The sequence below is a fragment of the Phyllostomus hastatus genome, unplaced genomic scaffold, assembly GCF_019186645.2.
Source record: "Phyllostomus hastatus isolate PE091 unplaced genomic scaffold, TTU_PhHast_1.1 phas_contig_210, whole genome shotgun sequence".
Classification (NCBI taxonomy): Eukaryota; Metazoa; Chordata; class Mammalia; order Chiroptera; family Phyllostomidae; genus Phyllostomus; species Phyllostomus hastatus.
This window is the reverse complement of record NW_025333737.1, coordinates 14,534,371-14,560,704: the sequence shown is the minus strand read 5'-3', so window position 1 is coordinate 14,560,704 and position 26,334 is coordinate 14,534,371. Positions and strand designations below refer to the sequence as shown.

At 41.0% G+C, this 26,334-nt stretch overlaps 1 protein-coding gene across 5 annotated transcripts in view; it reads left to right on the top strand.

The window, feature by feature from the left end:
- Positions 1–6,270: 6,270 nt before the first annotated feature.
- The window catches only part of MAP3K3 (mitogen-activated protein kinase kinase kinase 3), a 61,287-nt gene continuing 41,223 nt past the window's right edge, over positions 6,271–26,334 (top strand). The window contains exons 1-3 of one of the 5 annotated variants that reach the window (XM_045836006.1): positions 6,271–6,608; positions 15,642–15,763; positions 17,810–17,905. In XM_045836006.1, coding sequence (XP_045691962.1) covers positions 6,605–6,608; positions 15,642–15,763; positions 17,810–17,905 — 222 coding nt within the window. In that variant the 5' untranslated portion in view covers positions 6,271–6,604. Of the gene's footprint in view, positions 6,609–15,641; positions 15,764–16,713; positions 16,812–17,809; positions 17,906–26,334 lie in introns of those variants that run through there. The other 4 variants (XM_045836005.1, XM_045836009.1, XM_045836008.1 and 1 more) reach the window with 4 other exon arrangements.

Sequence of the window (26,334 nt, the reverse complement as noted above, 5' to 3'; positions counted from 1 at the left end):
ATCCCACCCTTCTAAGATATAACTACCATTAATCTGTATTATCTACTCATTGGAACCAGTCTACTGGGGAACACATTCTGACTGTGAATTGCTAGCAACCCTGGATGAGGACTTAACCTCTCTGTAGCTATTTCTTCATCTATAAAATGATGATAATAGTATCTATTTCATAAGACTGGTTTATTTTTAATTTTCATTATTGATTTATTTTAACAGAAAGAGAGGAAGGGGGAGAAAGAGAAATATCAGTTTGTTGTTCCGCTTATTTTTGCATTCATTGGTTGATTCTTGTATGTACCCTGACCAGGGATCAAACCTGCAACCTTGAGGTATTGGATGATATTCAAACCAAGTGAGCTACCTGGCCAGGGCTCATAAGGCTATTCTGAGAATTAAATTAGGTTAATATACAGGGCGGGGCAAAAGTAGGTTAACAGTTGTGAGTACATGAAACACAGAGTTTATTTTTATATTATTATTTATTAATTATTGGATTATTTTCCATACGAACAACTATAAACCTACTTTTGCCCCACCCCACATGTTAAGCACTTAGAACAGTACCTGGTAATAGTAAATGTTTAATAAATGTTGGCCTTTTTTCCCAGTACGTATGAGTGAATATTTTTAAAAACTGAAATGTGATCGCCCTATACATTTCTGCTTTATAACCTGTCTTTTCCACTTCACAATATATCCTGGACACTTTTTGGCATTAGTATGAAGTCTGCTCCACTATTTTTTGGCAGCTACAAAGTATCTTATTGTATTTATTAGTGTATAATAATTTATTTAACTAGCCCTGACCAGTGTGGCTCAGTTGGCTGGGCATTGTCCTGTGAACTCAAAAGTTGCCAGTTCATTTCCCAGTCAGAGCACATGCCTGGGTTGCGGATTTGGTCCCTCGTCAGGGTGCATACCAGATGCAACTAATTGATGTTCCTATCTCACATCAATGTTTCTCTCCCTCTCTTTCTCCCTCCCTTCTCTACCTCTAAAAATAAATAAATTAAATCTTTAAAAAATAGTAATTTAACTTTCACTCAAGATGGAGGTATAGGTAGACACACTTTGCCTCCTTATGCAGTCACAGAAAGAATTACAAGATCTCAAAACTAAAACACCCAGAACCATCAGAAAATCAAGTTGTATGGAAGTCTGACAACCAAGGATTTAAAGAAGCCACATTCATACAGACAGTTAGGAGGGGTGGAGTGACGGAGACAGGCAGAGAAGCAGTGGCGGGACTGAATGGATGGTCCCAGTTCATGTGTGGTAGATGAAAATCAGGAGGGATACCTTGGGAGCAAGCAATCCCAGCCCCAGGCCAGACCACATAGCCCAAGGTTCCAGCACTGGGAAGATAAGTCCCTGTTACCTCTAGCTGTAAAAACCAATGGGAGTTGGGATGGCAGAAGGAACTGCTCAATTTTCACCATTTAAAGGGCCCAAACGGTCCTAGAATGTATGCAAACCCACCCACTCTGGGCTTCACCACTGGAGCAGCAGCTGGAAGGGCTCCAGTCTCACACAGGAAAGGGGTGAAGTGACGAAAATAGGTGGGTGCTGGGAAAGCCTCCAGAAGCCAGGCGGTGGCATTGCTCCCTATCTGAGCCCTCCTGATGCAGCCACAAACAATAAAGTGGGCTGCCCTGCCCTGACAATTACCTAAGGCTCTGCCCCACACAATTTACAGGTGCCCTTTCTGCACATGCCATGCTAATAAGACAGGGAGTAAAAGCAGCTCTACCTAATACATAGAAACAAACACAGGGAGGCTGCCAAATTGAGACAAAGAAATATGGCCTAGATGAAAGAATAGAATAAAACCCCAGAAAAAAACTAAGCAAAACAGAGATAGCCAACCTATCAGACGCAAAGTTCAAAACACTGCTTATTAGGATGCTCAGAGAACTCCTTGCATACAGCAGAAAATAAAGGAAGAAATGAAGGTTACATTAAGTGAAATAAAGAAAAACCCATAGGGAACCACCAACAGAGAAGGGAAGGAAGCCCGGATTCAAAACAATGATTTGGAACTTAAGGAAGAGATAAGCATTCAACCAGAACGGAAAGAAGAAACAAGAATTCAGAAAAATGAGTATAGGCGTAGGAACCTCTGAGACATCTCCAAATGTGACAACATCTGAATCATAGGGGTGCCAAGAAGGAGAAGAGGAGAAGCAAAAAATGGAAAGCTTATTTGAAAAAATAATAAAAATTTCTCTAATTTTCTTAGCAAATACACATACAAGTCCAGGAAGCATAGAGAGTCCCAAACAAGTTGGACTCAAAGAGCAACACACCAAGAAACATCATAATTAAAATGCTAATGGTTAAAGATAAAGGGAGGGTCTTAAAAGCAGCAAAATAAAAGCAGAGAGTTACCTACAAAGGAATTCCTATTAGCTGATTTCTCAAAAGAAACTGCAGGCAAGAAGAGACTGGCAAGAAGTATTCAAAGTCATGAAAACTAAGGACCTACAACCTAGATTATCACTCTATCCAGCAAAGCTATTATTTAGAATGAAAGAGCAGAGAAAGTATTTCCCAGAGGAGGTAAAGCTAAAGGAGTTCATCATCACCAAGCCATTATTACAGGAAATGTTAAAGGGACTTATTTAAGAAAAAGAAGACCAAAACCATGAACATTAAAAAGTCAACAAATTCACAACTCTCAACATTGAATCTTGACAAAATAAAAAAACTAAGCAAACAACCGGAACAGGGACAGAATCATAGTTATAGAGATCTTTTGGAGGGTTATCAGCTGGGAGGGGGAAGGAATATGGGGGAAATGGTACAGGGATTAAGCAGCACAATTGGTAGGAACAAAATAGATGGGGATGTTAAGAATAGCATAGTAAATGGAGAAGCCAAAGAACTTATATGCACAACCCATGGACATGAACTAAGGTGGGGAGGCACTGCTGGAGATAAGAGGGGTACCAGGTAGAGGGAGGCAAAGGGAAAAATTGGGACAACTGTAATAGCATAATCAATAAAATATACTTAAATAAAGCTATTATAATAAAAAAAGTAACTAGTCTCCTGTCAGTGGACATTTGGATTCTCTATCTTACAAAAGGTGCTTCAATGAACATTTTAAAAAATTTAGTTTTATAGAGGGAAAGGGAGGGAGAAAGAAAGGGAAAGAAATATCAATCAGTTGGCTCTCACACACCCGCAACTGGGGACCTGGCCCACAACCCAGGCATGTGTCCTGACCGGGAATCAAACCTATGACCTTCCAGTTTGCAGGCCAGAGCTCAATCCACTGAGCCACACCAGCCGGGGTAATAAACATTCTTTATGTTTTCTCACTTGCAAAGTACTTTTTAGGAATTTCACAATGAAAAGCAATTTTTTGTTAGAAGTAAATGTCAATGATGTATTAAACATCATCATTGTAAAAATCTATATTGTGTTTATCATTCATCAGCAATGCAGATAAACCAACTGGTTGAACTGGTAGATTTGAATATACTAAATTTCACCCCTTACATAAAAGAATTTTTATCAAATCAGGTGATAAGTTTGTTGGTTTTTTTTTAAACCAAATTCATTGAGCTATCCCCTAAGAGCATTCATTTGTATTTTTCTCCATCACTTGTCCAAATGTCCCTATGCTCTTGAAATGAAAAGACCATATAGCTGGTGTGTGATTGGGCTGTCTAATGGGACCAGCACTTTCTGAGGCCCTAGTACTAGGGGCAGCTTGTGATTCTTGGGGTCACATATGGCTCAGGTGCTTAACCAGGGGCATCTATTCAGTGTAAAACCCGGGGAACAGACTTGAGAAGGCGTGGCCCAGGTGGAAGGCTTCTTAGGGAGAAATGAAGAGTGAGCAGAGAAGCAGCATAGAAAAATAAGATAAAATACATAGCTAAAAGTGAGCACTTATGGAAATTACATTCAATTGCTAATATCCCTGTTTGAGGTTCACTTGTTTATTCAGCAAATATTTTTTCAAATGTGCTATGAAAGATGCTGGGCATGCTCATTTGAATGACAGTTCCTGTCTTGATGCTTACTTAAAGTCAACTACAGTAGAGCAGGCCAAGTGCTTTGATGAACTAAGTACTAGATGCAATGGGAGTCCAAGAGAAGCTGCTGAATAGACCTTTGGATATAGACCATGAAGCAGGTACCTCATTTCCACTGGCATAAATGTGTCTTTTTAAAAGTATTTATCTCAGGTCAATAAAAATTAAAGGTCAAATCTAAGCCTCATATTGGCAGACTATGACCTCCAGCATAAGCCTATTACACTGTCTCAACAGAGTGATATCCTCAAATGGGTGACAAAGATTGCGTTTTATTCTGGGTGAAAAGAGATTCTTAATGGGTGCCAAAAAAGTTAGATAATACGATGGTGTGCGGCTTTCAAAACTCAACCCTACCTGACAAAATCTTATTCCTTAATATTTAATTTCTCTAATCAGAAAGAATTTTAATTTAATTAACTTGGTGGGTGCTAATGGGAAAAAAAAAAAAAAAGACGACCAGTTGAGAAACACTGGCCTAGTGCAAAAACACAGCCTTTGGGTATCAGACATACCAGATAGGAATCCTGGACTCTACGACTTGTACACGGTACTTAAGTTCTCTGAGCTTCATTTTCATCCTTTAAATGCCAATACTATTTACTGATCTCAGAATTATTAGGAAGACTATATGAGAGGACATGCCTGGCATATAGTGAATGACTGATAAATAGTAACTTTCTTTTCCCTATACTCTTATCTCCCCTTCTCAGAAAAAAAGAGGTTTTTATAGTTAAGGAACCACAATAAACTGGGTAGGGATCTAATCAAGAGGGAAAATGACACTTAAACGTTTGTTCCAGAAAACAGAACTAGAGGACTGATAAATATTGAGGTGGGGCTGTAAATAAAGGAGTCTGGGGTAATTCTTGAGACTTGACACCCATGGCAAAGCCACCACTAACGGTTCTTAGTTGACAGTTGAAAATCGCACCTGAGGAATATTATTCTGGCATCTCATTTCATGACACTGAAACAGAAAAAGGGCCCTTATTAATTGTGGTGGACTTGGAATCTGAAGGTCTGGGCGTACAAAATGTTGAACAATGGGGGTCTGGGGAAATTAACTATGGCCACTCTCTACTTTGAAATACCATGTAGCCAGTACAATTGTTTTGGAACTATATTCAGGGGCACGGGAAAACACTTGTAATAAAATGTAAGCAAACCACAAAACAATACGAAGCCTTTTTTATCCAACGTTGTATATCTAGGCAGGAAAGATAAAATTAACTTTGAGGTGGGGTCTTTTCCCCAATTTTAATACACAGAGCTTGTGCTACTTTTATAACCCGGAAAAAAGTTTTGGGGTCTTCCTCCCCTTTCTGCTTTTGCCACTTACTGGTTTCGGCCTTGGCCAGTATCGGAACTCCCAGATTTCCGAGGACCCACATTCCAGGACTACCCCAGTCTCTCGGAGGGTGTGGTCCAGGAGGTATAAGACTCAGGAAAAGGCAGGCAGTGGTGAGGCCCCCTTGCCTCCAGGCAAGCGTAGCTTCTGCACCGGAGGACTGGCCCCGGGATCCCACGGAGGAGGTGACCACACGCCGGCAATCGCTTCGAGCCAGAACCCTCCCCGTTTATTACGCACCCAGCGTGGGCACAGGGAGGGAGAGGCAGGACACTGGCCTCGGAGACCTCGGAGAGCGCCGAGGGCGGAAGGCCTGGGAGGCCATCCAGCCGACTTCCGAAACTCCTACCCCAAAGTAGCCGGCGGGGAACAGCGCCAGCCCGCGCGCCTGCGGAACCTTCGTAGAGGACGGCACTTGAGGCTGTGGGCGGAGCCTCACGCGCGAGATTTGATTGGAGCGACCAACACCTCCGGGAAGAGGGAGGGCAAGCCATCAAGGGAGGTGCAGAGGCGGGTGATCCGATCCCTCTATGTGATTGGCTAGCAATGGAGTGAACCGGGGGCTGTTTCGATGATTGACAGGCGGTAGATAGCCCTCGGAAACCTCCTTGGCTTCGCCCATTGGCATCCTGCGAGAGTAGGCGGGATTGGTTCATCGTGTGGTGCTGATGATTAGCTGGCGGCTGAGAGGGTGTTGGGGAGACAGCGGTGGAGAAGGGGGCGGGTGGCGGCGGGGGCAGCGACTTCCTCCTTGTTATTGGCTGCTGAAATGAGTGGGGGTGGTACGAAGGCCCCGCGACTGCCTGGGATTGGCAAGCTGTGGGGTGAGTGACAGGCAAGGGGGCGAGCTGCGCGACCAGCGGTTTGTTTTTCGGAGCGTTCCTGAGGTGGAGAACGGTGGCCCGACGGAGGAACTGCGGGACTGAGTGACTGGCCAGCGGGAGGGCCGAGCGGCGCAGCCGAGGCCAGGCTGGGCCGAGCCGAGGAGCTCCGGGGATGTAGCGGGCCACCCTGCCCATGCCACAGCGCCCGGCCGCGGCCGGAGCCGGAGCCGGAGCCTGGGGAGGCGGCGGGGGGCCCGAGCTCAGCCCGCGCCCCCCGCGCGGAGCCAGGCCCGCTGCCGTCCCCGCCGCCCGGGCCCCCGGCATGCAGCCCCGGCTGCGGAGGTGACACTCGGGCCCGAGCAGCCGCCGCCGCCATCGCCACCATGGGTGAGTGTCGCCACCGCCCCGGCCTGTGCCCGCGCTACTTCGCGTCGCCCCGCCCCGGGATTAGGGGAGGAGGACCCTGGGCCGCCGCCTGACAGGCATGGACAGCCCTCCCGGCCGAGGCTGCGAACCCGCGGAGCCTGCCCGCCCGGCTCGCGGCTTCACAGTCTGGGCGGGGGTTCTGGCTCCCTTGGTCCACCCGGGCGGCCCCGGCTGGCAAAACCCACTCGGCAGCCTCCTTCTGGGCCGCGCGGCGGGTGCATCCCAAGGACACGGCGGCGGGATCGGGGGCCCTTGCTCTGCGGCGCAGCCCGCTCCGGCCTGAGCGAGCCGGACCGCGAGCTCGAGGGTGGGGGAGCGAGAGCGCAGTGCGGGGCCCGGGCTGGAGGCTGGTGCAGGCCCAGCTGCTGTTGTGTCTTTTCCTTGATTTGCTTTTTTTTCCTGCCTGTGTCATTTCCTTCCCTTTGCTCACACAGGCCGGCCTGTGAGAGAGTTCCCGGGGCTTGCTCTCGTGCCCTGTGCGCGAGGGGGGAGGACGTGCGGAGAGATAGGCTGGGAGGTGATTAAAACGGCAATCACTGTTATCCACAGCGTGGTTGAGACTTGCAAGCTGAACTGAGATTGCTGAAGGCTGGGAATTGTTCGGGGGCTGCCAGTTACAGTTCACGTCCTACTTTTTGAAAAATCCGACTGCAACGTTGTTCTGGCATCGTTATTTTTATTTTGCGATATCCCAGGAATTATATTGAGAGAAGCATTACCTACACAAAAGAATCTCTACGAAATCATTTCCTCAGTATTTGCAACTTCTGTTGTGAAGATGTTATCAAAGAAAAGCTTTTAATGTCTTCCACACGCATTTGAAACGAATTCCATTCCATGTCCTTTTTTTGTAATTTAGCAAATGACCATTGGACTAGATCAAGAAGCAAATAACATTTTAGATGTACTTTGCTTGTCTTACTGGATCAGTTATTGGAATACTGTTGTGTGCATTCACAAGTTTTGGAAAGTTTTGATATTGCCCTAAATAATCAAGGAGTAAACTGTAGTGAAAGAATCCTTTGCAGAGCCATTCATTGCATCTGTGAAGTGCTCCATGTGGAGGGAACATTAATGTTTGCTTTGCCCTATAGCAAGGTCAAGTCATTTTTGTAGGAGGTTAAGTGTATGCTGTCTCACATTGAACAAATACTCTTTTGCCTCCCATCTTTGGACTTTGAATGAACTGCTTTGTAGTCCAGGCTGCCCCTCATACGGTAAGGGATGGATTCGTTCACTTGCTGGGCTTACTCTTGCTTTCCCATGCTTTATCTCAGAAGTGCTTACTGTTCTAGGGAAAGTCTCCTGTGACAATAAGCAGAAAGGGAATCCAGTAAAGCCTGGTATTTAAATACATAATTCAATAAATACTTATTGAACATTTATTGTAAATGGGGCCCATAATTCTTCTTGTCCTCTTTAGTCTTGTGTTCTGGAATTTGATGATTGAACTAAATCTTTGAATTTATTTGTGAACCTATATTTGTGATAGTCTTCCTAGTAAGTCTTTCCTCTTTGTCCTGTGAGGGCAGTCTTAAGTCCCAGAGGGGAGTGTGAAATACTTGAGAGTGTGCAGATCTCCCACTCACCACTTTCTTGACTGGTAAACCAGTTAGAGTGCCCAGATGTCTTGGCTACTTTTCATTGTCTGAAGTGAAAATAGATGTCAGCCTGTTTTCACATTTCGAATCATTTTCAAAAGTTTGTCTGCAAACCAAAGTGTCGCAGGTTCGATTCCCAGTCAGGGCACATGCCTGGGATGCAGGCCACGGCCCCCAGCAACCGCACATTGATGTTTCTCTCTCTCTCTTTCTCTCTCCCTTCCCTCTCTAAAAAGAAATAAATAAAATCTTAAAAAAAAGTTTGTTTATAAGTCTATGGAGGGGCAGTGATGCAGAGGAAAGAAACTATATAGGTGGAGTCTAGAGCCCTAAAGAAAAAAGGAGAAAGGTGAAGAGATTGAGAAGTATTGATTGCTAGTTACAAAAACAGTCATGGAGATGTAAAGTACAACATAGGAAATATAGTCAATAATATTGTAATAATTATGTATGGTGCCAGGTGGGTACTAGAAACATCAGGGGGAAGACTTGTAAAGTATATAATTGTTTAACCACTATGCTGCACACGTGAAACTAATACAAAATAATATTGAAGAACTAAAAGATTTTTATTTTTATTTATATATTTAAAGATTTTTTTTATTTACTTTTAGAAAGAGGGGAAGGGGGAAAGAGAGAGAAACATCCATGTGCAAGAGATATGTTGATCGGTTGCCTCTCACACCTCCCCCCACCTGGAGACCTGGCCCACAACCCAAGCATGTGCCATGATTGGGAATCAAACCTACTACCTTTAGGTTGGTAGGCCAGCGCTAATCCACTGAGCCACACCAGCAGGGCTAAAAGATTTTTTAAAAGAAAAAAGGACCAGGATCTCAGTGCCTTCTCATTTGTCCCAGCATCAGTTTTACATGAAAAAATTGAGACTGTGAGGAGGGAATTAACTTGCCTGGTGGCTACAGTATATTAGGCAAGGTGGTTTGAGAAAACCACTGCCTGGCTTTCTTCAGCACTTTCCCCTTGTACCATCCCTTTCCTTTTTGTAGGTGACCTTGACTTGCAGAGCTAATAACTGAATTCTCCCAGAACCTTGCTTTTAAATTTGCTTTGTATAATGCTCAGCAAGGATGGATACACACACACACACACACACACACACACACACACACACACAGTTTCTCTCTTAAATACTAGTTTCCATTTTGGTGATATTAATAATGAAAAATCAAATTCTCAGACCTGTTAGTTTGCTTTAGTTGCTATAGTTATAAATAAACTCAAGGGTTGATAAGAGAAAGACATAGACTTATTAATATTTTCATTATACTCATTAAACTCAAGCACAATGAGGAAAGGACTAAAGCTAATTTGAGTCCTTGCAGGTAGTCATATTTTCCTGAGCTGTTCTAAGCTCCAGACTCAAGCCTGCTTGACAACTTGGGTTGCTAATAAAAACAAGTCAGATTTTTTTTTATTGGCTGTTAGCCCCAGTAAATTTCTAGTGGAAACTACACTTATCCCTGTATTTCCTATCAGTAATAGGGATATTTTTTCTTTCATGCTGTGTGGTTATTTTAAAAAACTGAGATTGACTGGTCATTTTTTCTTTGTCATACTAGAATTCTCTTCTAGTTTTAGTATTTATAATGGCAAATGCCGTTAATAATGCATTTGGATTTTTATAAATGCAATCTGAAACTTAGTGGGAAGTATTACTGAATAATATGTAACAGCTTGGAAATGTTACAGGAAACTAGAGTGACCTGAGTCTAGGATTAATGATGGTATGGTTCTGGTTTGATAACTTGGTTTGAAGTCAGAATCAATGTGATTTATAGACATCTTGTATCTCTATAGCTCCCAGGCTGTTGGAAGCTCCCAGTTAGACCAGTCTCAGTTCAGTTTGGCTAGAGTCTGACCACCTGAGTAGTCTCTGAATAGTTAGCAGCTGTTCTTATTGAAACTGAGATCACCATATAATGAATCAATATGGCAGTGATACAACTAGATTTCTGATCATTTAAAAAAATGACAGCTGGATTTTAAAACTGAGTTTTAGGCATTTGTAAAAAAGTGAATATCTGTCTAACTAAATGTTACTTAGGAGAATACTCAAAAGATGAACAGTTTTCTGGGTTCTTTGTAAGCTATCCATTTAATTCTTTGTCCATTTACTGAATGTCAGATGAAGTGTTAGGCCCTGTATCTGAATTAATCCTGTCTTTAAGAAGTTACAGTTACCCCTGGCCTGTGTGGCTCAGTGGGTTGGGCATTGTCCTGCAAAGCAGGACCTCTCTGGTTCGATTCCCTATCAGGGTACATGCCTGGGTTGTGTCCCCTGTTGGGGGTGTTTGAGAGGCAACTTATTGATGTTTCTCTCCTTCTCTTTCTCCCTTCCCTTCTCTCTGAAAATGGACAAATAAAATCTTTATTAAAAAACACTTTTTTTAAAAACAAAGAAGCAGCTTTCTTTGTTTTAAAAAAAAGTTACATTTAAGGTGAACCAGAAACATGCAGACAAGTAAGTGCAATGGGGTGTTGTAGGTTGTACTTTGTCGAAACTGTGTAAAGGTACACAGGAGGGAGAGATCAATTCTGTAGTTTTGGGACTGACATAATCCTGTAGTCAGACCTTTATGTTAATTTCATTAAATGTTTACATATAGTGGGGTTATATTGATTCTTATGATGAAGCAGTGGCTTACTTTGTAATTTGCATTTTTAAATTTTGAACCATCAACTAATGTGGAAGGATTCTTGTATCCCAGAAATAGAAAAACAACAGAATTGACTTTAAGATCTAGCAAAAGTTCAACCATGTCCTTGAAGAACAAAAGTTTCTTGTGAATTGCCCTGGCTGGTGTCGTTCAGTGGATTGAGCTCAGGACTGTAAATCAAAGAGTCACCAGTTCAATTCCTAGTCAGGGCCCATGCCTAGATTGCAGGCCAGGTCCTGGGTCGGGGGGGCACTTGAGAGGCAACCACACATTGATGTTTCTCTCCCTCTTTCTCCCTCCCTTCCCCTCTCTATAAAAATAAATAAATAAATACAATCTTTAAAAAAAAAGAATGTAACTTCTGAACTGTCCCCTTACTTTAAAAAAAATATTTTCTTGTGAATTGAGGATCAGGTCTTTTTGCTTATACTTATTATAAAATGATGTTTGCCCAGGTATGGATAGGGTGGAGACAGTGGGAGTATGTGAAATATGTAGAGTAAGATAGTAAAGTCTGACTCAGGGAGAGTCTGAAGCACAGGATTTCCCGGGTGAGCATTGTGATTAGACAATCTGGCACAGTAGGGTAAAGTGTTGGCAAGATAAAGAAATAGTGTTGTTAGTTAAGTGAAAACAAAGATTTGAATATTGCCCTGGAGATTTGTATACAGAATATGGGAAAGAGAGAGTATCTGACGTAGTAAACAGACATCATGAAGGACAACAGTGTTTACTGAAGGACATGGTACTTTTGAAAACTTCTCCAGGGTTTTAGCCAAGGGGATTCATAAGTGAGAGTGCCTTAAGACCCTGCTTTTAGGTAGAGAAGTATACCTGGGCCTGGGAGAGTGACTTCCTGATGGAGCTAGAGAGGAGTGTGTTGCTCTGCAGCCTCTATACCATCTGGAGAAGGAGTACATGCTACTGGATAATTAAGGATAGCTGTCTTCTTGAGACAATTTAAGAGCTTCTATTTTTTAAGCCTGAACTCTAATCCTTGTTTCATAGATCCCTTTTCTATTTTCTTTGAATACTCCTCCCCTCTAAATTCTCAAGCTCTTAATTTCTAGAATTATCTTCTTCCTTTCTGCTTCTTCTGGTAGCTTTTAAGTGTGTCAGACCACCCCCCATCCTCAGGATGTCTTTATAGCACTATCACCCTTACTTCAGCTTGTTCACATGTAAAGTTCACAAATGAATTAAGTGTTGATTTCCACTACTTCTAATCCCCAGCTTCTAATTCTCTTTAAAATTTTGTTTCTACCTCTACCTCTCTGTTGGACCTGCCTGGCCTGTGTTTGCCACTGCCCTTCTTTGCTCTTGGCTTCCGTGGTGGTGGTGGTGGTGTTGTTGTTTTTGTTATTATTATTATTATTATTATTATTATTCCCCCCCCCCCCAATTTTCTTAAAGTGTTCTTTGCTAGAATACCTTCTTCCTACTCTATAAGGATTACAACTCACTGAGGGTCAGTCCCTTTTTCCCCTCTACATCTCAGTTGCTTTTATGTTGTTTCTCCTCCTCAGTTCATTTTTTAAATTCTCCCGCAAGTTGGAACAGCTTGCTTTTCTGAAAGAATCTTTATTCTTTCATAATTAACAATTATGTAAATACTTATGTAAAATCTATATTACTCTTTCTACTCATACCGTAAATTTTTAAAATTTTATTATTTCATAATTAATATTTAATTCTTTCATAATTAAAATCTTTCATAAGAAAAATCTTTATTCTTCCATAATTAATAATTATGTTAATTATTATGTAAAATCTGTACTACTCTTGCTACTCACACTGTAAAAAAATTATTTTGCATGTGTGTTTGTATACTCTGGTTTGTATACCATCTAATTCAATCTCTTTGTTTGTATAACCTCATATTTGTGTGCTGTTTATCCTTTTACACCTAGTTTGAATACCTTGAAGATCTTTCAAAAGTAATGTATACTATATGATAGGTACTCGGGAAATGGTTATTGTTAATGATTAATAAAAGTTCAGGAATAAAATTAATTATTAGAGTAAATTAAATAGCTTTCAGTCTTTTCCTATTGACCTTTTTCTTTCTTTTTTTTTTTTTAAGATTCTATTTATTTATTTTTAGGGAGAGGGGAAGGGAGGGAGAAAGAGAGGAAGAGAAACATCTATCAGTTGTGTCTCACATGCCCCCTACTGGGGACCTGGCCCACAACCCGGCATGTGCCCCAACTGGGAGTCGAACTAGTGACCCTTTGGCTCACAGGCCAATGCTCAAACCATTGAGCCACACCAGACAGGGCTCTTATTGACGTTTTTTCCATTGATGATCATAGTAGCCAACATTTTCTTAGCATTACTAAGTGTGAGGTAACGTGAGGAACAATCTCTAACTTTTTTTTCTTTTAACTTTTATGGCAACTCTGAAATGATACTTTATTTTCTCCATTTTACAGATGAGGAAGTTGAGGTTTAGGGAGAATAAGTGATTTGTTCAAGGTCTCCTTAAACACAGCTCCTTCTGACTCCAAAGTTCATGAACTGACTGCTGTACTCTAAGAAAGCTGCTATTTGTTTTCTGAAGTTTTGTTTGTTTTTATTTTTTAAGGAATCCCATGCCATAGTGCTGATAATTCAGTTGAAATCTCAATCCAGGAAGAAATGCCTAAAAGAGCCACTTGATTTACTTCCTGTCTTTATCCATCTCCTCAGTTTGAAGTATCAGTTTAAAATCCTGTCTGCCTCTAGCAGTGTATTCGACTTTGGCACAAAATCAGATTCTGTAACCCTGTTTCACTTGTGTCAGTTATCCTGGATTTCAAGAAGTAGTGCCAAACCATTTCTCTAGTGTATTCTCAATGCTGGAACTACCAAACAAGTTTATCCATTAAGTAATGCCAGGAATTGGTTAGTTTCCTGGAAACAGAATTTGTCAACCTGATAAACCAGCTCTTATAATAGCATCATCTTATACCGAGTTAGAAATGGCTTCTAAAGTCAACTTGTCATGGATTTCACTTAAAAGCATGTGTTTGCATCTGTGTGTGTATATTTACGTCCATCTTGGTTCAGTATCTGAGTTGAGACAACTGAAATTCTCAATTCTAAGGTGGTTACCTTGATATGGAAAACTCCATGCATTCTGCTGTTAGGAATATTGCTGGATGCCCATAAGAAAACACCTACCTAGTCATAATCCTCCTTATATTGATCACAGTTTAGTGTTATAGTTGGCCCAATTTTACACATACATATTTAATAATATATAAGCCAGTTTAATATATAAGCCTGTATATAATACATATGCCAAACTTCCTAGCTTAGATATTATTCTCTAGTTTTTACACCTTGGTTGAGATGTTATTCTCTAGTTTTTAAACTTTGGTTGGGAGGTTAAAATACAAAACAAACAAATACATACCGAAACAGTTCCCTTTATTTAAGGAGCCTATAGAAAATTGTTAGGAAATATAAAATAATTGGTGGGGTATATGTGTTTTAATTTTGACAAATGTCTTTCTGTAAATACCAACTTCTTCATCCATTATCCCATTTACCTCATTCGTTTGATACAACTGTATCACGCTCATGCATACTTTTAAATACATGTATATTTTGAAGTGGAATTAGATGGGAAGCTACTCTTACTGGTGTTTTTCCTGCAAGTAAAATCTAATTTTACTTTTCTGAACAGGCAGAAACCTTGTTTTACTTTCTATACTTCATGCTGTTCTTCCCTTTCCACAGGGAATTAGAATATTTTCAAGGGACAATGATAAAGGGCCGAAGATTGGCAGTCTCTTTGGGTGGAGTCTTTTGTTCTTGATTCTTATTTAAGGTGTGCCCCAAGCCCCCAAGTGACTACTTGTCACCAAAGCAGGTATAACAATTCATCCTTCATGTTCCTTTCCAGATCAACAGATTTATTTATTTTCAACTCTTAGATGCCATTTGAGTGGGCCAGGATCTCTTGAAGTATATGGGAGAATTTTGCAAATCATGGAATTGGCCTGGTTTGGGTTCTGGGTTTCAACCAGTTGTCTTTAGTGCATGAGAATCCAAGTACTTCATGCTATTTCAAGAAAAGGGGATTAAAAGTAATGTCTGTAAAACAGAGACAATGCATTGCTTGGTCAGTTAGGGAAGAAAAACAATAGAACCGCCTTTTGACTTCCCTATGGGAAGCAGGAGGCCTCTAAACTTGGCAGAGAGCCTTCAAAGGCTAGGCTTGTCAGACTTCTTTTCAAACCAGCTACCTGAGAGATCCTTGTTTGGTACCTTTAAAAATGTGATCTCCTACATATGATACTTTAGGAATAAGTCTGTGGCTAACTCTGTTCCATAATCAGCTCTCCATTAATTCATCTTTTCACTCAGTACCCTACTACACTGTGCCATGTTGCTCTTCTGTTCACTCCAACTTTTCATGTTTTTCCTGGTTGAGTTTCTTTGGCCCTGGAAGAATTGCGCTGTTTGAACACCTCTGTTGTCCTCAGTGAATTGGTAAATATTGCTGTCAGAGATCTGACTAGAGAACTGTAAAGAATTTATTAAAATTCAAACTGAAAATAGTCTGACTTTAGTTATCTACTTTTTAGAGACATCAGATGTGTATAATTATAGTTTTGGGGTCTGTCATTTTACCTGGGCAGAACTTCCTGATTAGTCATATAATTTGTAAAAGAATTTTGCTGGTCTGTACTAAAGTATGTTAACCCATGTGCCATCTTTCATTGCAGATGAACAGGAGGCATTGAACTCGATCATGAAGGATCTGGTGGCCCTCCAGATGAGCCGACGTCCCCGGGTGCCTGGATATGAGACCATGAAGAACAAAGACACAGGTCACCCAAATAGGCAGGTGTGTGTGGCCTTGGCGGACTTAAAAACATTTTAGGGGGAGGGGTTTTCAAATAGGAAATATTTGAGAAGCCAAGAATATATACTTTTTAAGTGGTGTATATCACTTACCACTTAAAAGATTGTGGAAAGAAGCATGATCTGGAGTTCCAAAGCCTTGTGCATCTAATTTTGTGTATAGGGTTTCATCCTTGGAAAATAAGAATAAATCCTTTGTTTATTATGGGACAGTATTCATATAACTTCCCTTTTACTGACTATTTAGCCAGTATTTTATCCAGATTTATGATCCCTAACTCAGAAGGGTTTTAGCTACTTCACAGTATCTATGCGTAAGGATTTAATTAATTTTTGTATTAGCTTATGTAAAATATAATTAAGGGAAATTTATTGAATAAAATGTCATATGATATACAGGGTCTGGCAGAAGTAAGGCCTGCTTGAGTGTGGTTGGTAGGGTAATAATATGGGTGTAATAATTTATAGTTTTAATTTGAACATTTTGTGTAAAATGTCATATGGTATGCTTGAGTGTGATATTGTTATGTTACAGAATTACATGTTATGATTTTGTAATAAAAGATTTTGAATAAAAATGGGGCATTATTTGTGCCAGACCCTGTATTCTAAAGGCAATGAGTGGTTTTATTATTGTTATTTGCAGTCGTTTCCCTTTGTTAACTCAATTAGTTGAGAGTGCCTGTTTTATTGAAAGTTGTGGGGTTCTTCAGGAAAATAGTTGTTATTTTTGTTAACACTTAAACATATGTGCTAACCTTACCTGCAGTGTCATTTATCTCCCTGTTTCCTGGGTACTTCGGCCTGCAGAAAGGAGTGAATGATTGGGAGCTTTCCCCCCTAGGGGGTATCTAGCATTATATCAGATGGTAGTGTTTGGTGTGTTTGATGAAAACTTGTACATGACATCTTCCCTTGTGCTTCTCTTATCAGCTAACCTCTCTCCTCATTTGCACCTTGTCTACCAATTATTCAGAAGTACTCTTGGCTCCTAGAGAAAGTATGACGCCCTAGAACTTTTTCTGTCTGAGGTATGCTAGACGTAGCCACCTAGAGTATTTCTTGCCTTTAGGGAAACTGGGGTATCTGAGTCCTTTTGTTTCATGTTAACAGAAGGATTAGTTTAGAAAGCTGCTTATATTTTTATAGTTACCTTACAGAACTGGGGGAACAACAGAATAGGGCCCATTCTTGTACTATTTTCATGCATTATTCTGTCTAATTGTGTGGGTTCTCCCTTGCTGCAATTCATTGCTATTCAAAGCTGCTTTTGGAAGGAACATTTTACCAGAAGTGAGTCCCCTCCCCCAGGCTTGAGCCTAATGACCTCACTTTCCTTCCTGTCTTCCTATGTGTGGTGTGCTTGCTAACTCTGCTCTAGTTAGTTGATCTTTCTCCAAAAAGACTACTAGCCTGGATATCAGTTTGTAGGTGAAAAGGGGAAGCTTTCTTCCTTAAAGAAAAAAAAGTGTGTGTGTGTGTGTGTGTGTGTGTGTGTGTGTGTGTTTTAGAGAGGGGGGAAGGGAGGGAGAAAGAGGGAGTGAAACATGAATTGGTTGCCTCTTGCACACCCCCAGCTGTGGACCTGGCCTGCAATGCAGGCATGCATGTGCCCTAACTGGGAATCAAACTAGCAACCTTTCAGTTGTAGGATGACACCCAGCCCACTGACCCACACCAATCAGGGCAAGAAGTTTTCTTGAGGTAGAAGGAAGGCCCAAAGGGACCAGGCTGGAAAAAGGAAGGGTAGAGTGGTCCTTGAGGGGTATTTACCTTGTAGGAATCCTTCTGCTTAGAGCCTAAAAGTCATTATAGAGAAGTCCTGATCTTTTATTGTGGCTACTGCTAATATTGGAGTAGAGTCAGTGGTTATGAAAGTAGAAGGCTATGAAAATGATTGAGTACTGGTTAGGAAGTAAACTTAGCAAGAGGTACAGGCTCTTTGGACCCATCATTTATTTGAATATCATCAACTTTTTCTGTTACATAGAGGATACAAACCATTAACCTCAGGTTTTTGTTTTTAAAGAAAAGAAAACATAACAGGATCAGCTCACCCCTTCTGAACAGCACCACAGTAACAACAGGCTTATGTGCAGGGGCCAGTGAGAAAGAGGAATTTTGGGTAAGGAACCAAATTACCCGTTAAAGTTAAAATATGCTTTTAAACATGATAACTAGTGCTGGAAGAGTATGGAGTTCATTTCCCAGACAACTTGTTTTAGTGGATTTGTAGGGAGCATTGGTTACTCATTACTGATGTGCTGTGCTTCTAGTCACCATTTCTCACAACAATATTATTCATAAGCAGACTCTATCAGTGCTATCTGGTGAATTTTCTATAATGATAGAAATGTCCTATATTTGTGTTGCCAATGTAGTAGCTACTACTACACATAGCTAATGAGCAATTAAGGAACTGAATTTTAATTATTTTAAATGTAAATAGCCACATGTGGCTGGCTAGTGGCTGGCTAGTGGCTATTATCTTAGACAGCACAAGTTTATATACTATATAAGGGATGGCTGATTTGTTGTGCAGGACATTCAGTACATGCTTGGAGATGTTGGTGATTCATTGACACATTCATTTCTTCACACAGGTCATAAGTTTCTACTCATTGTCATAAACTTGTAAAGCTGTAGAACAAACATGGCTGTTTAGAAATTAAAGCTCAAAGTGTTATGCTAACATTGAATAAAGGGGCAATGATAGTTTTTTTCCCTTATAAAGTCAAGGTTGTAGAATGGTTTTCTTCTGGGAAGTGTAGCAGATGTTCAGCTTCTGACCAGGAAAAGTATTCTTCACCAAAATCCTGAAAGCAGAAAGAAGGAGGAAGTCTCAGTGAATGTATTTCTAGGAAGGACAGGGTGAGATGGGGGTGAGGAGGAACCTTTAGGGAGAGAGGTGTTCACAACTTATTGTAATGAAAAGACCCAGCCTGTCCTGGCTCGTGTGGCTCAGTGGATTGAGTGCTGACATGCTAACCGAAAGTTGCCAGTTCAGATCCCTGGTCAGGGCCCGTGCCTGGGTTGCATTCTCCACCTTCTCTTTCTCCTTCCTTCCCTTCTGTCTGAAAATCCTTCCTTCTCCTCTCTCTGAAAACAAATAAAATCTTTAAAAGAGAAAAGAAAAAAGAACCAACCTGAAAGCCTGGAGACATTAAAATATGTTAACATAGGACTTTACAGTTTACAGAGTGAATTCACATTTATTATTATTCTTGTTTTTGGCATTTGGTCCTGGGGTAGAATTAAAGTTTTTCTCCATTACCACATCTTCTGCCAGAAGATCCATGCTTAAAAGTGAGGGATAAAAGATCAAAACCTAGTTTAAATGGCTAAGAGATGTCAGATTGGACTAAATATTCAAATTGCGGAGTCCCGGTTAAAAGTAACCAAGTACTTTGGCCAGCAAGAAAGATTGTTTATTCAGGGGAGAGATGGTGCTGGCCCGGGCAAATAGCACTTCATTGTGAAAATGGCAGTGTTCGCCACAAGGTAGGGCTGAGATTGGCACAGCTCCATTGGGTTCAAGCTTGGTATAGCAAGGAAAGCCAGAGGAGCTATGGGTCCATTGACAGAATTGTTTGGGGGCTGAGTCCTGGAAGAACTACAAAACTTAATTTAATGTCTCTGTTTGGCAGGACTTCAGACATCCTCTTTCCTAAGTATATAAGCTAAGTAACTGGTTGAAAAAGAGAATGTTTAGAGAACAACAAAGCATCTGAGTAGCTATGGAAGTAAATAGGCAATAAGGTGCTCAGCTATAAACTATTTGCTAGGGAGTATGATCTGTGTTCTTTGTATTCTCCCTCCTGTGCATTAGGTCCCTGAGAGCCTACGGCTTGGTTAGAGCTGGCTGGACATTCTTAGACGTATTGCACGTCCTAAGTGTGCTGGGGCCTGTGGATTGTTTTGCAGGTGGTGATGTGCAACATCCCTTTAGCAGTTGGCCACTCACAGTGCTTTATAATCAACAGGTGCTAGCTATTTCTCTGTCAGGTTGACAGCTTAGCTTAGTGAAAAGATTATTGGTCAGAAGCCATTAACATAGGTTTTTTACAATTAACAGAGGACTTTCCACAACAGTTAATAACAGTAACAACAATAAGCTTGTGTATAATACTTTAAAGTTTACAAAGTGATTATTACATAACATTATTGAGTAGAGCCAGGAAGCAAACTCGGATCTTCTGACTGACTCCTGGTCACAGTAATTTTATTATAAGTCTGGTAGCCTTTATAAACCTCAGTATTTCCAACTGAAATACAGAGATTATAAGACCCACTGTGTCTACCTCTTAAAGCTGTTTTAAGGTCATGGACAGACAGTAGAGTATTTTACATTGTAAAACAAATGTTCAAATATAAAGTGGTAGTGATTACATCACATCTGTTATGTTCTGGCATAGTGAGTATGAACTCTAGTGAAAGCTTCTGACCAGAGTTATGCATACTGTCATGGAACTGAAAAGGTTAAGGTTGTCTCCCTTTATTAGATTGTCATTACTGTCTTATGGCCCTTTGCAAACTTCTGAAGCTATCCTCATTTCTGAAATTCCCAGTGGAGGAAGAAATAGAATTCTTACTTTCACGGATTCTTGTTTCCCTCAGATCTTCCAGAGTGGTAAGTAGAGGCTTGAACAGAGCCCAGGGTCTTGGTCTGACTTTCCAGACGTTCACCAGTCAGTGCGGCAGAATGGGAAAGTTGCTTTCTTTATAACAGACAAAGCAGGGCAGGTCTCTTGGCTCTCAGTTCTAGAGAATTTTAGGAATTGTTCCCACAGCAGTGTCAGTGATTTAATAGATTGCCTTTTATTATAGACCTGGCTCTTCAGGACTTCCTTTGTCTTTCGAGGGTTCTTGATAAGATAGGCTAGCTAGTTTGGAAATAAAACATGGAGCAATACACAAGCCTCGTATTCTATTTTGTAAGAAGCTGCTTTATAATGTCTACCATTGATATCTTAGGACTTTTATGAGCCACACTTATAAATAAAGTTATTTTTGGTACCTTTTTTCTTCTCATTTATTTATTATCTTTGGCAGAATAAGGACTCCAGTGCTAAAGAAGTAGGAGCCATCGAAAGGATGTAGCAAATATAGGGAGAGAGAACATTACAGAATCAGAGAGAGGGTACTAGGCCTGATGGCTAGCTGAGGCCTTTGCCAGGTCAAATTAGTTGACAAACCTTTGTTTCACAAACTCTGTTTGATTTTTTTATATTCTTGGGAACCCCTGTGGTTACATGTTCAATAGCTGAGTTCAGACTTTAAGAAGGTCGTTTTTGCATAAGTTTAGTGTCTCTATTGGTTACTCTTATTGCCCCTGCTGAGTTCCCAAATATGTAGCTCATCTTGGAGGCCTACCTATACTGTTCTCCTGGGTGTGGCCGTCACTCTTCCTCTCACCAGATTGTCTCTAGTAGGCAGATAGGGTATTTGAACCTATCTAGACATGAGTTTTTGTTCTGAAACTTTTTTCTCAGCAGCTGTGGCATCTCTCCACTCAGTTCAACATGTACCTATAGCAAAGTTTCTTAGATATACAAAAGAAATATAAGTTCTGTTCACTGTACCCTAGGAAGTATGCAGTCTGATTGGGAAATGAGAAATTCAAGAAAAAAAGAAACTAAAGTAGAATATGACTATGCCTAAATATATGGTACAGAGAGTAAGTGCTACAGGAAGCCAGGAAAGTGGAAGGTGAACTTGGGCCAAGGAGTTAGGGAGTCATTTCTAGAAGAGGTGATAACTGAAGTAGGCTGTAAAAGTTTAGTTAGGTGGAAAGGAAGAGGAGTCATTTCAAGTTAGGAAACTGAATGATTAAAGGCCTAGGGGAAGGAATGAATGTGGCGTATTTCAGGAAATATGCCCTGGCTGGTGTGGCACAGTGGATTGAGTGCTGGCCTGCAAACCAAAGGGTCGCCAGTTAATTTCCAGTCACATGCCTGGGTTGCGGGCCAGGTTCCCGGTAGGGGGCACTCAACAGGCAACCACACACTGATGTTTCTCTCCCTCTCTTTCTCCCTCCCTTCCCCTCTCTCTAAAAATAAAGAAGTAAAATCTTTTTTTTTTTTTAAGGAAATATTGTGGATATTGATTTGTGTGGAGAAGGGGTTCCTGTTGAGAACAAGCAATGTAAGATGGTTAGGTAAACTGAATGAGCTTAAATTCCAGAGAGATTTGAGTGATAGCTGAGAATTTAGACTTTATTCCATAAGGTCATGGGGATCACTGTTTACTTTTTGAATAAGGAAGGGGCATGTTGAAAGCTGTGGTTAAGATGATTGAAATTGTAGAGGAATGCAAACTATGTTAGAAGGGGATTGCCAAGAAGTACAGAGTTGCTTTTGGAATCCAGGAGTGAGAGAAAAGGGGGCTCGATGAGAGTGATGAAGGAGAGAATGGATAACAGAGTCTTATACCAGAGGCCTTTGAAGGGAGAATTGGAACTTGCTGCCTGTCTGTGAGGAGGGGAAAAAATCAAGCAGAACTCAGAGGTTTGAGCCTATAGCTAAGAGAGCATTGGTACCAAGGTTAGAAATAGCAACACTAAGAAGGGAGACTAGTTTGGGATGGTAATTGATGTAGACACATACAGCTAGGTTAAGTTTGATATTACAGTGAAAAATTTAGACTGTGTGTGTGTGCGTGTGTGTGTGCATGCATGTGCACATAATGTATGCAGGTCCATAGTCCTGTATCTGCAGTTCTGAAATCCAAAGAGTACTGCAACCGAAAGGCTATTTTTTTTGTAATTGTGGCAAACTCATTTGGCAATAAAATCTGGACTGAATGAACACAGGGCTGTTTGTAGTCTTTATTCCATTTATTGTGACTTCATACTTTTCATTACAAAAACTAGCTGTGCTGTGTTAACAGATGAACCCTAAATCTTAGTGACATAACACAGTATATCCAGTACAGAGAAGGGGAGGAAAGGATTCCCCACAGTCACTTAGGGACCCTGATTGAGGTTGGCCCCATTGATCTGGATCATGTGGCTGCCAAGGAAGAGAGTCTAGAAACTCAATTCTCTTCCCAGCTTTTGGTCAGAAATAGTCACAAAACCAAAAACTAATTTCAAGAGAGGCTAAGCGCCCTGGCTGGTGTGGCTCGGTTGGTTGAAGTGTCATCCTGTAGCAGAAAGGCTGTGGGTTTGATTCCCAGTCAGGGCACATACCTAGGTTATGGGTTTCATCCCCTGGTCTGGGTACATATGGGAGGCCACCAATTAATGCTTCTGTCTTGCATGGACGGATCTCTCTCTCCCTTCCTGTCTCTCTAAAAGCAATGAAAAAAATGTCCTTGGGTGAGGATTTAAAAAAAGAGAGAGAGGCTAAGCAATGCAGAGGAGTGGAGTGCATGAGATACCTGTGAGCATTCTGCCCCTTGCCATGGGAGTGCTGTCCCAGACACTGTCCTGCTAGGGGTGGGTGTCACATATACATGGAACATGTACTATACTACCTCTCTAAATCCAAAAGTGCATTCCAAAACACGTTTGGCCCCAGTGGTTCTGGCTAAATGGTAATGGATCTATATTATTATTATTTATTGAGCAGTTATGATTTATTAGGTACTGTTCTCATACCTTTATCAATTATTTCATTTAATTATTTTGATAACTCCATGAGATAGATGCTATCACTATTCTCACTTTAGAGATGAGGGAACTGAGTCAGAGGTTAGTAACAAGTTCAAGAGGTTGAATAGACAGGGTTTGAAATCAGACAGTTTAACTCATAGCGCTGCATCCTTAACAAAAACATATCTGCCTCAGATATATGATAGACAGATGAAGTTTTTTGTTTGTTTGTTTTTTAGATTTTATTTATGTTTAGAGAGATGGGAAGGGTGGGAGAGGCAGAGAAACATCATTGTGTGAGAGATACATCAACCAGTTGCCTCCCACATGCTCACAATCTGGTACCCGGCCTGCAACCCAGGCATGTGCCATCACCGGGAATTGAACCAGTGACCCTTTGGCATTCAATCCCCTGAGCTATACCAGCCAGGGCAAGACAGATGAAGTTTTGTTTAAGAGATTGGGGCTGAGCATAGAGATTTGGGAATCTTTTATTTAGAGGTTACCTGATTTTTTATTCCTAGTGAGCAGAAGATGTGAGGAGAGGGGAAGAAATCCAGAGGCCAAAAGTCCAGACATCGAGGACAGGTCACATGTCGGGGGAGGCGTGGGAGAGGGCGTGAGGAAGAGGAACCAGCAAAGAAACGGAAGTGGTTAGACTGGCTGGTAGGTTCCCTGGGCTGGGATAGAGTCACAGGGGCAGGGAAGATAGAAGTCATGAAAGAGGACTTGGACATTTTGAAATGCCAGAGAGGCAAGGAAAATGGTTGGCAGGAAGGAATTAAGTTAACTTTATCTGAACATTCTTGTCAGCCTGATGGGAAACTCCGATTTAGGAATTTGGCGATTTGGGCACACTCTGTGGTACATGGAAACTGGTCAAGGGCCTGCATCCTGATCTGAAAGGCTGTCACCACATCAGAGAAGGGATCAGAGTACTAGGCTTCTTTGCTTGCACTACTTACTTATCACAGGCTTGGTTAGTCTTTGAGTAGAAGTGATTTGTGGTTTGGGGCAAAAGTTTAATTCCCTTTCCAACTAAATGCACTAATTTCTGACTAATAGATTAGTGCTTAGATTTTGGCCCATCATGAATAAATTTAGTTCCTTTGGACCCACTAAGGGACTGAGGGAATTCCTTTAAAAATGTGTGTGTGTGTGTGTGTGTGTGTGTGTGTGTGTGTAATTTCTCATTCCCCCTCCTCTTAGGCACCAACATCCACTGATCTACTTTTTCTATAAATTTGCCAATTCTGAAAATGTAATATAAATGGAATTATATAATAAAATATATACAGGGTCTGGCAGAAGTAACACTTGCTTGAGTGGTTGGTAGGGTAATAATATGGGTGTAATACTTTACAGTTTTAATTTGAACATTTCATGTAAAATGCCATGTGGTATGCTTGAGTGTGATATTATTATGTTACAAAATTACATGCTTGTGATTTTGTAGTAAAAGACTTTGTAATAAAAAGGTCTTATTTGTGCTGGACCCTGTATATATTTTTATTACATAAAATATATACATTTTTTTAAATCCTCACCCAAGGCGGGTTATAGAGAGAGGGAGAGAGAAATATTGATCGGTTGCCACCCCTAAGCACCCTGACCAGGGATCAAATCCTCAACCCTAGGTATGTGCCTGACTAGGAATAAGACACAACCTTTTTGTGGGTGGGACAATGCTCCAGCCAGGGCCTAAGGGGATTCATTTGTAGGTGCATCTAAATATAATGTCCCAATTTAAAAATGAAAGCTATTGTTACACATTTATTAGTGCTATAAAAAGTTAGATAAAAATCAACAGTTAAAAAAACCCTAAGGACATCTGGATAACCTATGGACTTCAGTCAATGCATCAATATTGGTTAACTAGTTATAACAAAACCAAATGTCCCATGTTAATATAACATGTTAATAATAGGAGAAACCACGGGGGGCATGTATGGGTACTCTCTGTTCAAGTTTTCTGTAAATCTAAAACTGATCTAAAAATAGCATCTATTAATAAAAATAATAATGATAATAAGAGAGTAACACCAAGCTGTCCTGGACTGTGAGCAGGAGGAAGTGAAAGGATATGGTAACCTACCTGCAGGGACAGACAGGATTTCAAACTGTGGTGAGCACTTGGGCTGCTCCAGAGCCAGTTGTGGAACTAGAGATAGTGGGAAGCGGGAGATGGCATGTCAGAGTGTGGCAGCATGTCTCAGGCACTGTGGTTTGGAAGGCCCTTGCCTTGATAACAGCTTAGCCTTTCAGGGGAAGGAGAAAAAGATGACTGAAAAAACTGCTGTCATTGATGTAAACCTTGAATCTATATGATAACTTACTCTACAATAGCACCTCCCCACCTTTCTGTTTCACACACATCCTCACCTAGAATGCAGACGCTGCCTTTCCCATCTACCTCGTCCATCTCCATCCACTCACAACCTTAGCCACAGCCCTCTCCATACTTGTCCCCTGTGCCCCATAGCTTGTTGCATGATTGGTACCAATGTCCTAGCTCTGACTCCATTATTACCCTAGATATGAGGAGCTTTGCATCTCCTCCATGAGTTCCAAAAATAATATCACAAAAGATCCTTTGATAACCTCCTTTTTTCAGTGCTCCAAATGAAGCCCTGCACCTGTGAGTAAAATAAACCTCTTTTGCCTGTGCAATGCTTAACTTATAGTACATTATGGTAGTTAAGAGCTAGGTTTCCACAGTTCATATTCTGATTCTTCTTTTACAAGCACCGTGACCTTAAGGGAACTTATTTAACCTTACTGTAACTCACTTCTTCTGTAAAATAGGGATATTAAGAGCACCTGTTGTGAGGATTAGTTTAATTGATATATGTCATATGCTTAGAACATGTCTCATTACGTAGTATACGCTCAATAAATGTTAACTATTGTCATACGTTATTCATGGATAAAGTGGTTCATATGTTATATTAAAGGGTAAG